General features: G+C 34.1%; 1 protein-coding gene across 1 annotated transcript in view; it reads left to right on the forward strand.

Annotated features, from left to right (window-relative positions):
* RAB11FIP2 (RAB11 family interacting protein 2) overlaps positions 1-8221 on the forward strand; it is a 29038-nt gene extending 20817 nt beyond the window's left edge. Inside the window, exons 4-5 of the mRNA XM_009977493.2 lie at positions 4620-4665; positions 7994-8221. Of these exons, the coding sequence (XP_009975795.2) occupies positions 4620-4665; positions 7994-8221 (274 nt within the window). The remainder of the gene's footprint in view (positions 1-4619; positions 4666-7993) is intronic.
* The last annotated feature ends 4435 nt before the right edge of the window (positions 8222-12656 follow it).

The following is a 12656-nucleotide window of genomic DNA, read 5'->3' on the forward strand; positions in this document are numbered from 1 at the left end:
AAGGGCTCCGTAGAGTGCAGCACTATACTCCTGAACAGACCATTTCAAAAGTAGTCTGTGAAAAGAGTATGTAGCTTGAGAACAGATGATTTACAAGAAAAGTGTGTCTTACATTCACAGTTCAGGGGTTTTGGTCCAGTTTCTTAACTCTTGGCTTGAGACTTTATAGTGATAATAAGAAAATGGAGTAATAGCAACAAAACCTGATACTCTTTTTATGTCCTCCTGGGGTTACACAAACTCCAGAAAGCCTTGGAGCATGGCTTGACAGCAGGACGATTTATATAGTGAAGTGTCTTAAGTGATGTTCCGCAGAATCTGATTGGGAAATAAATGGTAATATGCTTACTCCGTACTTGCTTAGCTGCCAGACATGACAGTCATTCCTTCCTGGAGTATAAAGTGATGTCTGTGTTGCCAGGCACAGCAGGCTAATAGTATTCTATGGAAAGCAAAGTTTCTGAATTTCATTAACTGTATCTGATTTTATTAATTTGTTTTGTTTTTCTAGTACATTGGTAATAACTTAAACTGCATCGTAATATTTCAAGGTTTTGATACGTGTTGTAAGAATCTAAAGAAAAACGCATAGGCAATAAAATAAGAATCAGTCCAAAGATTGAGAAGTAGGAATAGCAATAATTTTTAACTCTAATGGAAAATGAACATGGTAGAGCTTTGCTGATAACTTGTACTAGATGTTCCATGTTAAAGGAAAAAACTAAAAGCTCACACTGAGCACACAGGTATTATGGTTATTTTACAAGATGTCAGGTTAACGAAGAAGGTTTCAATACTTCGAATAGTAAAGATTAATGTAAATATTGTAGTTTTAATTTCTAATAGTATACAGTACAATGATCATATAACTAATACGAATAGCTAAAGATATGCAAAAAGCTTTTGCTCCTTAAGAAAACAGGCTTTCCATACAGCATAATTTAGGAGTCTGATTCCCCTTCATTATGTTGTCAGAGTAAATGGTTCAGGCACTAAAATGTTTAAATCAGTTATAGGAAAGATTTTTTAAACATTGTTTTAATCTCTAGGCATTTAGAAGCTAAATATTGAAGCAGCCACTAGACCTAATGTTTGAATTTTTAACTACCATTAAACTTCAGAAGACAAAATTACAAGCTCCAGTCATAAACTTGAGCCTGTGATACATCCTAAGCTCAACTCCACTGTATCGAAGTTTCTGTGCAAACTGAAAATAATCAGCGTACAATGTAAGCATGTAACTACCTCATAAAAAATAGGTGTTATGGAAAAAAAGTACGAGTTTCATATAGTTCTAATGAAATGTGTTTAAATAGGGAAAATAACAAAAAAGTATAAAATAATATGCTTGTTATGATTATGAAATAGTTATCCAAAATGCTCTACAGAATCAGCATTATAGTGTGTCTGTCTCCATTATTAGTTTATTCTATTTTTATTTCTCATCACTTTTCTCCCCCCATCAACATGGAAATAGGGAAGAGTTCTCATCTCAGATGAGCTAAAATTTAAATCCAAGGTAATAAAACCCCAGAAATTCAAGCAAACTTTACTATTCGGTAAAAATGTCCATGTAAAGAAAAAGTTGCAATAAAATAATAGATATGATTTAATCTGGTAAAAAATATCTGATATAAAGTAACTGTTAAGGAAACTAATTGAATTCCCAGAAGAGTGAAATGGAGGACACGACTAATTGCTGTGCTAGATTGAAGAAGCCTAGTCTACCTATAGTGGGGTAGAGGCAATGTAGAAGTTGGGCAGCTTGCTTGGTCAGAATCACCTGCATGATCCTACTGCAGCTGGTTTTGAATCTGTGCTGGTGTAATTTACCTCCCTTTTCCTAGTTCCTAACTTTCTTGAAGGTGTTTGGAGCGAATGAAAGTTTATTAGCTGTAAGAGATGAAACACCGAGCTTCTGTTAAAAATTATTATGGGACCTGGAACATCACCTTGAGGCACGTAAGACTCCACACTTGTCTGGAAGAGGTAGAAAATTACTTGATTCCTTGAGATGATGAAGTACACAGGAGTAAGAAGGCAGATTTTGTAGGTAGTTTGTGTAGGTTGGAAGGTATGTCCAGTGAGGAGACATTAGACAGATATAAAAACACCTTGGAGTTACACACAGTGTTCACAACCATGAGCCAGAGAAGCCCAGTTTGACTGCAGTTCTCAGAGTGAGTTGGCAGAAAGTCCATTTGTAGAAAAGAAGCATCTTTTTACTTGCAAATTTACTGAGAAAATTTAGGTTGAGCATAATTGAGAAACAATAATTATAGAATCCCACAATGCCAGTTTTGTACAATCACCGTTCACAGTAATCTGCACTCAAAAAACCCCACAAACCAAAATTTTTTTCCAAGCTGCAAACAGTTTTTTCATGCTTCCATAGCAAAAATTCCCTGCCAATTTATCAAACCCTGGGGAAAAAAACAGAGATGAGACTATAATTATCACTGTGAACTGTGATTGTAACACAGTAAAAAATGACATTATTTTCTATAATTGCTTAGATGAATGATTTCAAAATGCTCTTAGGAAGTCAAGAAAATGGCTGCTTGAGGGAGGCTTATGCTGGTTGTAAGGCGTGTGGGCCGTGGTCCTAGAGGTGTGTTTTCTGTAAGCTCTTACCGGTAACCAAGTGAGATGGTAACTTTAGGGGTGTAAAGTTAGGAATGAAATTTAAATTAGAAAATAAACACTCTAATGAATTTCAATACCCCATATGCACAACTGCCCCAACTGTGTGCATTCATGATTTTACTATATTTTCTTTTGAGGTATTACACAGTCCTTGGACAGTGAATTACGGGTACAGCGCCGAGAGCCTGCATCTGCTCACGCTCACCTCGGGCTGGAAGCTCTGGCAGGAAACCCTGCGGGGCTCAGCGAGGCCATGGAGCTCCCACCTTACTTAGCAGACAATCTGATTTAAAAAATGTTATATGCAACCTCAGCACCGGTTTCTTCCTTGAGAAGCAGTATATTTTCCACTTATCTCTTTAAAATATGAGTAAGAGTGTTCATGGGGTTTGGGTTTTTATTGAGGAATATTCTGTTTAATAGTTTTTCATTTTTTGCACGTATATTCAAATTGCTTCATGGGAAGTATGCAGATGTGCTCTTTTGTAATTGCAGTTACAATGTCTGCAATGTTACGGAAATGATTGCGGGTTTTTTTAGCTTAAAAAAAAATTAGTCCGTATTGCCAGTGATTTATATTTCTAATTTACAAACGTAACTTTTCGTAGTCAGGACTGCTGCTTTTCTTTTAAGCTGCTGCCATGAAAAAGAGTCCCAGAACTTATTTCACAGAAACTATAAAGTCATTCAAGGCAATGAAAGATCTTGCTTTTTTAACCTTTCAGAAAGTCTCTCAGTTGAGCAGTCAGGCCGTATTATTCTATATCTTGTCTAACATGAGGAAACAGTCCCAAAAGAAAGATATCCCAAATTAACGCCACACTTCGTTAAATAGAGACATTCTTGGTTTTCACCAAGCTAATTCGATCCAGTTCAGTTAACTCATTTTTTTTGTACTCAGATCACAAAAGGCAGCCATGAATGAAGCGAGTTCATCATGTGTTTGACACATCAGTGTGAAACTAAAAGGCGGACTGTGAGGGAGGGTTCCTGCCTTTGGCTTTTTAGACAATACCCGGTGAAAGAGGCCCCTCATTCAAAAGTGGTCTCCAGCAAACTAGGCAGACTGCTGCGGATCACTGTTACAAACAGGTATAATGGGAATTAGCCAGAACTTGATTCATCAGACACCTCTTGATTTCCAGTTGTGACTGTTTGTGTAATCCAATCTTTGTCTAATATCCTCAGTCCAGCAGATGGGCCACAGGACTTCTGCATGAGCAAAAGACTGCCTTCTTTGGAAATGAGAAATGATGTACAGAATAAAAGAGATAAAGAAAATTTGTAATATAAAATTTTATTTTTTTAAACAGAAAAAAAAATCCATTTTTACATAATTTACAGATGTAAATTATGTCCCTTCAACTTTCACACCATGAAATAGCTTTGCTTTCCAGGTATGTGGGATTTGTAAAATAATAGATTATTTACTCAATTTCAAGTACGAAACAAATGTCGCTGGCAGAAGGTGGCTTTTCAGCCCTAACTTAAGCTGGTGATCTCACTGAAATTTCTAAAGGACTCTTCTCCTCTAACAGCTGCGGTAAAAGCTGGGAATACATTTTAGTCTGTGGGCTTTTGCTGTTCTTTAACAGTCTCATCCCAGGGACCTGTTTCCAGAATATTTCATTTAAAGTATCTCCTTTAGCTTAGAAGCTTGAGGTAAGTCTAGAGATAAAAGAAGAGCTAGGGAAGCCAAATCAGTAATATCCTTTCTCGCGTTTCTTAATCACTTACTCAAATTTTATGACAAAAAGAATATGAAAAATACAAAAAATTGTGAACCAAGAATATATGAAAATTTCCATTAACTCTGAATATTTTCCTACTTTTCGTAAGTTCAACAAATCAAGAAAATAAATCATATTAAATATTTTATAGCAATATACCTATTTTATTAGTATCTTCTAGGACATGTTTTGGTCAGATAAGTATGCACTGCTAATATTTGGGGTTTCGTTTTTTCCCCACAGTTTTAATCTGAATCCTTCTGGCGTTGAGGACCTCAGGAAAACAGTGGTGAGTTACGAAGTGTTATAGAAAGCCATCAGTAAATGCCAACTAATTGGTGCTTGACACAATATCAGATATTATTCTTGTTTAATGTCTTACAAACAAATGTTGGGAGAGGTATTATTTTTTGTTTGACATATCCAGAAAACCTAATTAGAGAATTACAAGCTTAATATGAATTTGGAAATAATGAAAATTGCATTCAATGTGTAATGTACTTCTGGTATGACGATGTAGAGAAGAACGGGGAAATTAGATCTTTACACAGAAAGTAAAATGAAAACTGTTGCTTTGGGCTGTTGCAGATGATTTTTGAGAAGTGATAGTCAGGCCAGGAGCTCTGCGTTAGGCAGACATGTATTCATTGACCTAACAGGAGTTTCCTGTCGCTGTAGTCAGAGACTTGTGGACAGCCTTTAGATGGCAAATCAGAATGGAAGTAATGAACTGAGATATGTCAGGACTAATAATACAGATAATAAATGACCAGCCTCTCAGAAAACACTAGAAATAGAAATACTAGGAGTTATTATTCAAAATACTCTTTTCGACTCTAAAAGTATCTAGATGAAATTGTGTGCTAAGAAAAGACAAAAAAAATCAAAAAAAAAAGATTTCCTATGCAGTGTCTGTTTGACAAAGTGGTCTTACTAGAATTTTTTCTCTGAATAGATGAAATCTTTCAAAGTGGATTTGTTTTCAATCTTTAAAATATATAGAAAACAATTTTCACAAACAGATATGACTTTGTACTGTTTGTTTTTTACTGGTTTATGCAAATGTCTTCTAATAATATTTGATGTTATTGTAAATGCCCAAGATTTTGTAATGTAAGTAACCGGTGGGAGATGTCAGAGTATATGAAGACTGCATTTGATCAGATAGTAAACTGAATTCTACCAGACGGTTACTTAATCTCTGACAAAAAGCAACATCAAAAAAATTGATTTAACTTAGCAGCTATTGTCTGTAAAGTAACCATAATTACAGTTTCTATGTGCTTGCAAATGTACGACCGCAAATCATGTAATTTATTGCTGGTAAAAGCATCAGTTTAATTCTTTTAAGAAATAAGATGTGAATTGTTTTATTTAAAGGATTTAAAGGTGATAAAAGAAATCCTTGATGATTTTTCTTTTGGAATACCAGCTATCCTAAATGTCAATTGTAGGATTATGAGGTGGTGCTCATTAATACAAAATACAAATTAGGAGGAGAAGAAACTATATCTCAACCATAGTTTTGAATGAAACTATTTGAATATTTTTTAAAAAATATTCCAGATTGCTTTCTAAGGTGTTTGAAGTAATTTATTATTAGGTTCTGCAATAATAGCCCTCACCAAGTTATTATATTTCTTCCTTATGCATCACATTTAGTAATTATGTTTGTATGTCTTCTACTCTGGTGCCAACACCTGTCTCTGAAAGCAGTGTTTAAATGGGAGCAGTAGCCAGTTGAAAGGGCAGCGTGAGCGCTTTAAGGCCTAATTAAGAACTGAAAGGAAGATGATGTAAGTAGGACAAAAGATGTGAAAGTAGCTTAGATGATATTCCCAGGGCAGAATTCCTCATTAGAACAATAAAGAGATGATCAGAGATTGCCAGGCCTTCGTTTTATCTAACTCTATTTCCTCTGGCTGTCAGTGTGTACCCCAATAGTACTTTGTAGCTGAAACAATCATTCTTTGCATAGCTTATTATTTAGAATCATTTTTCTTTTAAATTCATTATAAGATTAATATTTTATATTAAAATTGTACTATATGTTTTTGTAAAGATATAGTTGTTCCTTATGCATTTAAGTATCACTTACTTGCTCAGACTGTGCACTTAAAATCTTCTTAACTTTAGCAATATTAATTTCAAAGTGCTAACAACCTTTAACTACAATTTTCTTGTGTAATTAATGTGATGTTATTCCCCCCAAAGATCTATATGCAGCACGTGTATGACAAAACGTCTTTAAAGCATATATACTACACACAGTTTTCCAGTAAACTTTATATAATGATTAAAGACATCATTGCGTCTTAATTCGTGTCCCTTTGCCAAATCAGAAAATTAGGCATACCCTGTATTTTAGACATGGAAGTGTTAATGATGTCTTTTCCAATGTGTACAAAAATTTAGTGCCGTACGAGGAAATTTTACTTCCTTCTTGTGGAAGAAAACGTGCTAAAAATATAATGACCACAAAGTGAAGTTTTCTCTTCTATACTAGTGAGAAATCAATTACTAACCAATTTATAAATTTCATCGAGTTAGACATTTTAATAAAGTGGGAGTTATTGATCACTTAAAATATTGTAACTTTGTTAAGTTTAAAATACCAAATACACGTACATAAACGAGACATTAAATATCTCAAATGTATTGAGAAACCCTTAAAAAGCACATATTTTTGAAAGCTACTATCAGAATATTATTGATGGAGAGAGACTGGTTGATCTGCTGTACTTCAGCCTATTTTCAGTGCCCCCTCACTTTTAATTAGGTTTGTTTGAAAACTTCAGTTCAACATATGCCAATGGGTAAATATGGAGCTGTATGGAAAGAAAAGGAATGAAGCATGGAGAAGGAATGAATATGACTTTACTATGTGTTGTGCTTCCTAGCTGTGCAAGCTTTGTCATTTTTAATGACAAGGTTCTGCTCTAAACAAAAGCTATCTTGTGTTCTTCTTCTGCCCTGTTTGAGGTGCAGGGTTTGAGAGGTTAGATTGTTTTACTTGCTTAGAGGTTCCGTATCTTTGAAACGTCTCTATTTCTGAATCAGATAAAACTTACTGCTTTGCATGTCTAACAGTGCTAATACTTTTATAAACCAACTCTCTCAATCTCTTTCTCAATTACACATTTCCAAATATTTCATAACCTGGTTAGTTAAGGTCACAGCTAATTCTTCTTGACACAGAATAAGTCGTTCAAGCTTGTAGTGTTTTGGATCACATGTTGCCTTTTGGTAAGGGGACTAATTTGTCCATCTCTGTTAATACCTGCACTTACTGAGTCATCAGAAATCATTACAGAAACAATTCTGTTTTCCCTACTGCTTAATTCTGGGCCCCTCCTGCTTTAAAGCAAGCAAGCAAGATCTTTTAGTAGTACATTTTGCTGTCTTAAGTGCTCTGGTGCAAATAAGATGCAGCTTTTAACTTCACCCGAAATTTAAAATTGAAAGTTTTATTATAGGATTCAAAGGCCAAGGCCTGGAGAACCACTGATGACTAAAATTAGAATATGAAAGATAGGTGAAAAGCAATAACCCATCAATTTCTTCAGAGCACTGAACTGTTTAATAAAATTTGGTGTTTTCTTTAAACTTATCTGCAGGATGGAAACCCTTTCGACGCCACTGCAGGGTATCGTAACCTTACTTACGAAGAGGTTTTGCAGGAGCTGGTGAAACATAAAGAGCAACTGAAGAAGAAGGACACCCATATTCGTGAACTAGAGGATTACATTGATAATCTTCTTGTACGAGTGATGGAAGAAACACCTAGTATTCTCAGAGTGCCATATGAACCTTCTCGAAAAGCTGGCAAATTTTCCAAAAGCTAAGATAGTGGTACTTGATGGTACTTTCTGCTGAATACGTTGGTGGAAGGAAATCACACTTTACCATTTTGACTTCTCTTCATTCCTTTTCACCTAAGAAATTCCAGGAATCAGGGGAGAATGGGACTATGGCGTGGGGATTTTTCATTGTGTTTTTTACTCTGAAGACTAGCAGGGACTGCCAAAAGTGTAATATTCTGTTATATTAGCTAAATAACTTTTTTTTTTCTTTTAGAAAACACTTTTAGGTACAGAATACTTTCAGCAGAGTAAATACTACACATTAAATATGTCCATGCAGTTTATATAATAGCTTTGAGTTCACCATGTGGCAATTTCATCTGGGAAGCCTTTGTTGTTATGAATGTTTCCTTGAATGATTATTGGTATTATGCAAATATATCAATTCTGATATTGCAGCATGCCATGAAGACCACTGTTTTCAAGCCAGTGCAGTATGCTTTACTAAACCTAAGTGTGGTTCGTTGCAATGGAATGTAGTTTGTTCTACATATATTAGAGGAAAACAGTGATGTACGATCTTTGCAAAGTAAATGCTGTATTCTAGACAATGTGCTTTTTGTATAACAGTGTAAAAAATACCATGCCATTTCAGTAATGGCACATGCTGGAATCAGTTATGTTGCACTTAAATGCTGAATTTTGTGTATAATGATTGACTTTGGTAGTGAGCTCATGACATAAGGTTGTTATGAGGATCTTTTTGTATGAAGTTATTGCATGCATTTTTATATGTTAAAGTACTTTGAACAGTGTTAATAGAGTTGGAAGTAGAACTGGAGAAAAGTATGGAATAAAAATATGAATACTTTGTTCAGTCAAAGTCTACTACAGCGAAAATGTAGGAGAAATGAACAGACTGACTTAAATAGACATGATAATTCAAAAAATATAGAACTGACTCAATTTAGGGCTGAGTTTTACATGATATGATATATATCTGTCTTAGGTTTTTTAAATCTTATGTCAATAAAGTATACGCCTTTAGAAATAGGCTATATTGCTTAAACACATATAGAGTACTTAGAAAGGCTTTTCATTAAAAAAAACCCTATATTCCTTGTGAGTACTTCTAAAAGTTGGTTTTCATTGAGGCACATGAGAGAAGAATGTAGTAAATGTCTTCCTGATCATTTAATAATTGTAAAATGACATAGGAAAAAGGTATCAGTTATTCAATAATTTGGCAAAATATAGTGGTGAACTTATAATGGGAAAATGCTGTAGGAGAAGAATCCTCACAATATTAACATAAATAGATTTTAATTTCCTTCATAAGAAACTCAGTTGGATTGTCTGTTGCTGTGAAACAGTAAGATGATATTAAAAAAAGTACAGAGAATATATTAGCTTTAGAGTTAAGAAGTCTGACTCTCTTTTCCTCCTCCTCTTCGTTTTCTACACCTGATCTGTTTTTTTTTCTTACACCACCATGTAATGGCTGTTGCTGAGTAGGAAAAAAAACCCGTGAAATTAAATTCCCGTTTTTTGTTGTTGTTGTAAAAGATTTAAATATGTTTTCATTTTTAAAACTGCAAAAGTTAGTCATATCTGGAATAGTTATGATCTGGAAAAGTTAAAAAAGTTCTACTTTCTGAATGCTTTTGAAGATGTTAGTATTGTATGACAGCACAGAATTATTCTTATTAGAAAAAAATACTTCCTTGTCCAATTGTTCTCAGATTTTATTTACTTTTTTTTTTTTTGTAGCACAGAAACGAGCCCACTTTGTCAGGTAGTCTCTCTTCTGGCAACCTAAGGATTTATCAAGTTTGGTACCTCATAAACCACATGAATGTTCTTTTGACCCACTTAAGATCTAAATGACTGTAAATTTGTTGTAATATATTTGAAGTGCCAAAGGTTATGTACTAAGTTATGGTACGTTTACTGTTGGAAGTTAGGTTTTGCACTCAATTAGATTTTAATTTCCTAATTACACCAAGATGTATTTCAGTTACTCAGTATTTCCATAAAAGTTCTTAAACATTTTCAAATGTTTGGCTGAAGCAAGTGCTTTTCTCGTATTGTTAATGGGGAAGTGTTGTGCAATTGTTTTGAATTCCACAGTCATTTTCAAACTAACTGGTATGAGACCATCTGTAATATCTAAAATGATTGAATCATACACACCAATGGGATTTAACAAGTAAACTAACCAGAGAATATGCTCCAATGACTTTTCACTTGCAAGCCAACTTATAATTATTAAAATGAAACTCTACTATATTTAGCACCTCTGAAATCACTTCTTTTAGAATGTAAATGTAGAATATCAAACTGCATAATTGACTAAAAGCAGATCATTTGACATATTTGCATACCAAGAATGATAAGCAGATTAAAGGTAGCGAAAAGATCAATTTTTGTGCATTAGTGAAGACATTTAGTGAAGCTTTGAATGTGCTATCTAGTCTTTATCTGATCTATAAGTGAATAAAAGCACCTTTTGTTTCTAACAGTTCATTAAGAAAGGGGAGAACGACAAATTCAGTTTAGGAAAAGGTAAAGTTACTAAGAGAGGCCGAATAGGACATTTAAAACTATGAAAATATTTTTTATAGAGTTCTTATAGCTAAAGATATAGGCTGCTTTTGGAGCAATTCTGGAAAGATTACTTGCAGGTCATTTTCTGCTTAGAAAATTTTAACACTTTTTTATATTTTGGAATTATTTTCGAAAAGCATCTTCACTCCACATGTATTTTTTGAATCATGCAGCTTTCAAATGAAAACATTTCATACAGAGTTATTTATATGTTGAAAACAAAGAAAGTTCTGTTTCTCTCATAGGATAAAATTGTAAACTTTTTTGCAGCTCATTTTTAAACAATAATAACTTGCCACTTATGGTCAGTCTTTCTTGCTCTTTAAAATGTAGGGATGAAAATTTTGGATGTCTCCATATTATTTTGATTTTTTTCTCTCAAAAATTAGCTGAAGAGTTCATCCATGCACACACTATACTTTGAAATTATCCTTTTAACAGCTCTGCTCGTAACCATGTACTTTACTTACTTTAAAGAACAAATACCAAGGCCATACTTTAGTGTTATAAGTAACAAATTTAAACTTTCTGCCATTCAAGAAGGATGTTTCATATTTGTATGTGTTACCTCTTGCTGCTGTATTTTATGTTTAGCTTGGTTTTCCACCTACTAATGAATGTAGCCTAGATTATACACAACTACATTTATTGCTGTTAGCTCTGTATAACTATTTGTACTTTTCCAGCTGTAAAAACGTTGCCTTGCAATTAGAAAGGTTTCATGATTTGGGGACCTGATGAAACTCGTGCTCATTAGGTACTAGTCTGCATTTCTTTCTGTACAGGATGCCCTTTCTTAGATGCATCTTAAAACAGAACTGCTGTCTTAATATGTTTACTGCTGCACTGGAAGTTTATTTACACTTCCAGCTTTAAAGAAAAATTAATGTCCTACATCAAGTATGTAAACTAAGCTCATGGTTTTTTGCCCTTTATGTATCCATTGCTGTTGTTGATATGACAGAGGCGTTAGCTGTGGGGTCTGAAATGTTGATATTTGAAGCATGTTGACTAACTTCCTCTCTTTGAAGTATGTGGTGAAGGATTACAGCGCTGCTATGTCGATGATGCTAGATTTAAGGGTCTGTCAGCGCTTTCGGTATGAAACCCTATTTTCAGGGATTTATAACTTCTAAATGTAGATACGGTCACTGGAAGTATTTAATATGCAATAGGTAGCACTTTAATCTGTTTATGAAGGGTTTTGAGATTTGTTTCTGTTGAAAAAGTCACGGTCTCCTAAAGCATGATGGGCATTTGCTTTAATCTTTCATCATTTGTACATTGAAGAAGCCACTGGATGTTACAAATGGTGGAGCCATTCCTATTCATCTTAGAAGCTTCCAGATGTCTTGTATTACAATGTACTATAAAAAGCTGAAGATCCAGGTTATATAGGAAGTCTGTAAAAGAAATTAACATGACATATAACTTAAGGGTTGATTTCGTCTCGTGCAATCAATTGTAGTTTGTCTACATTTAATAATGGTACAGAATCACAACTATATGCACATGTGAGAACTATAAACTTAGAATGCATGAAAAACTTTATTTTTGTTTCATTATTGCAACTTTTAACTCCTTTAATTTGATTTAAATGTTATCTTAATATTTTAATTTCTGTTCATTAAATAAATATTGCATGTCTAACACTAATAAAGCACCACAATGCACTACCGCAGTATTTCTCGAATTGTGATATTCATCTGTGTTATGCAAAGCAGGTAACTTCTAAGCTCCACGGGAATAAGTGTTTGTAAGACTCTTGGACCACAGAATGGTGTTCAGCTCTAAATTAATATCCCAGCTGTTTGCAGGGTAGCCATTAAGGGAAATCTCGTCAGTAGCATCCAAAACTTATCATTAGTGA

This window comes from Tauraco erythrolophus, chromosome 9 (assembly GCF_009769465.1).
Source record: "Tauraco erythrolophus isolate bTauEry1 chromosome 9, bTauEry1.pri, whole genome shotgun sequence".
NCBI classification, from domain to species: Eukaryota; Metazoa; Chordata; class Aves; order Musophagiformes; family Musophagidae; genus Tauraco; species Tauraco erythrolophus.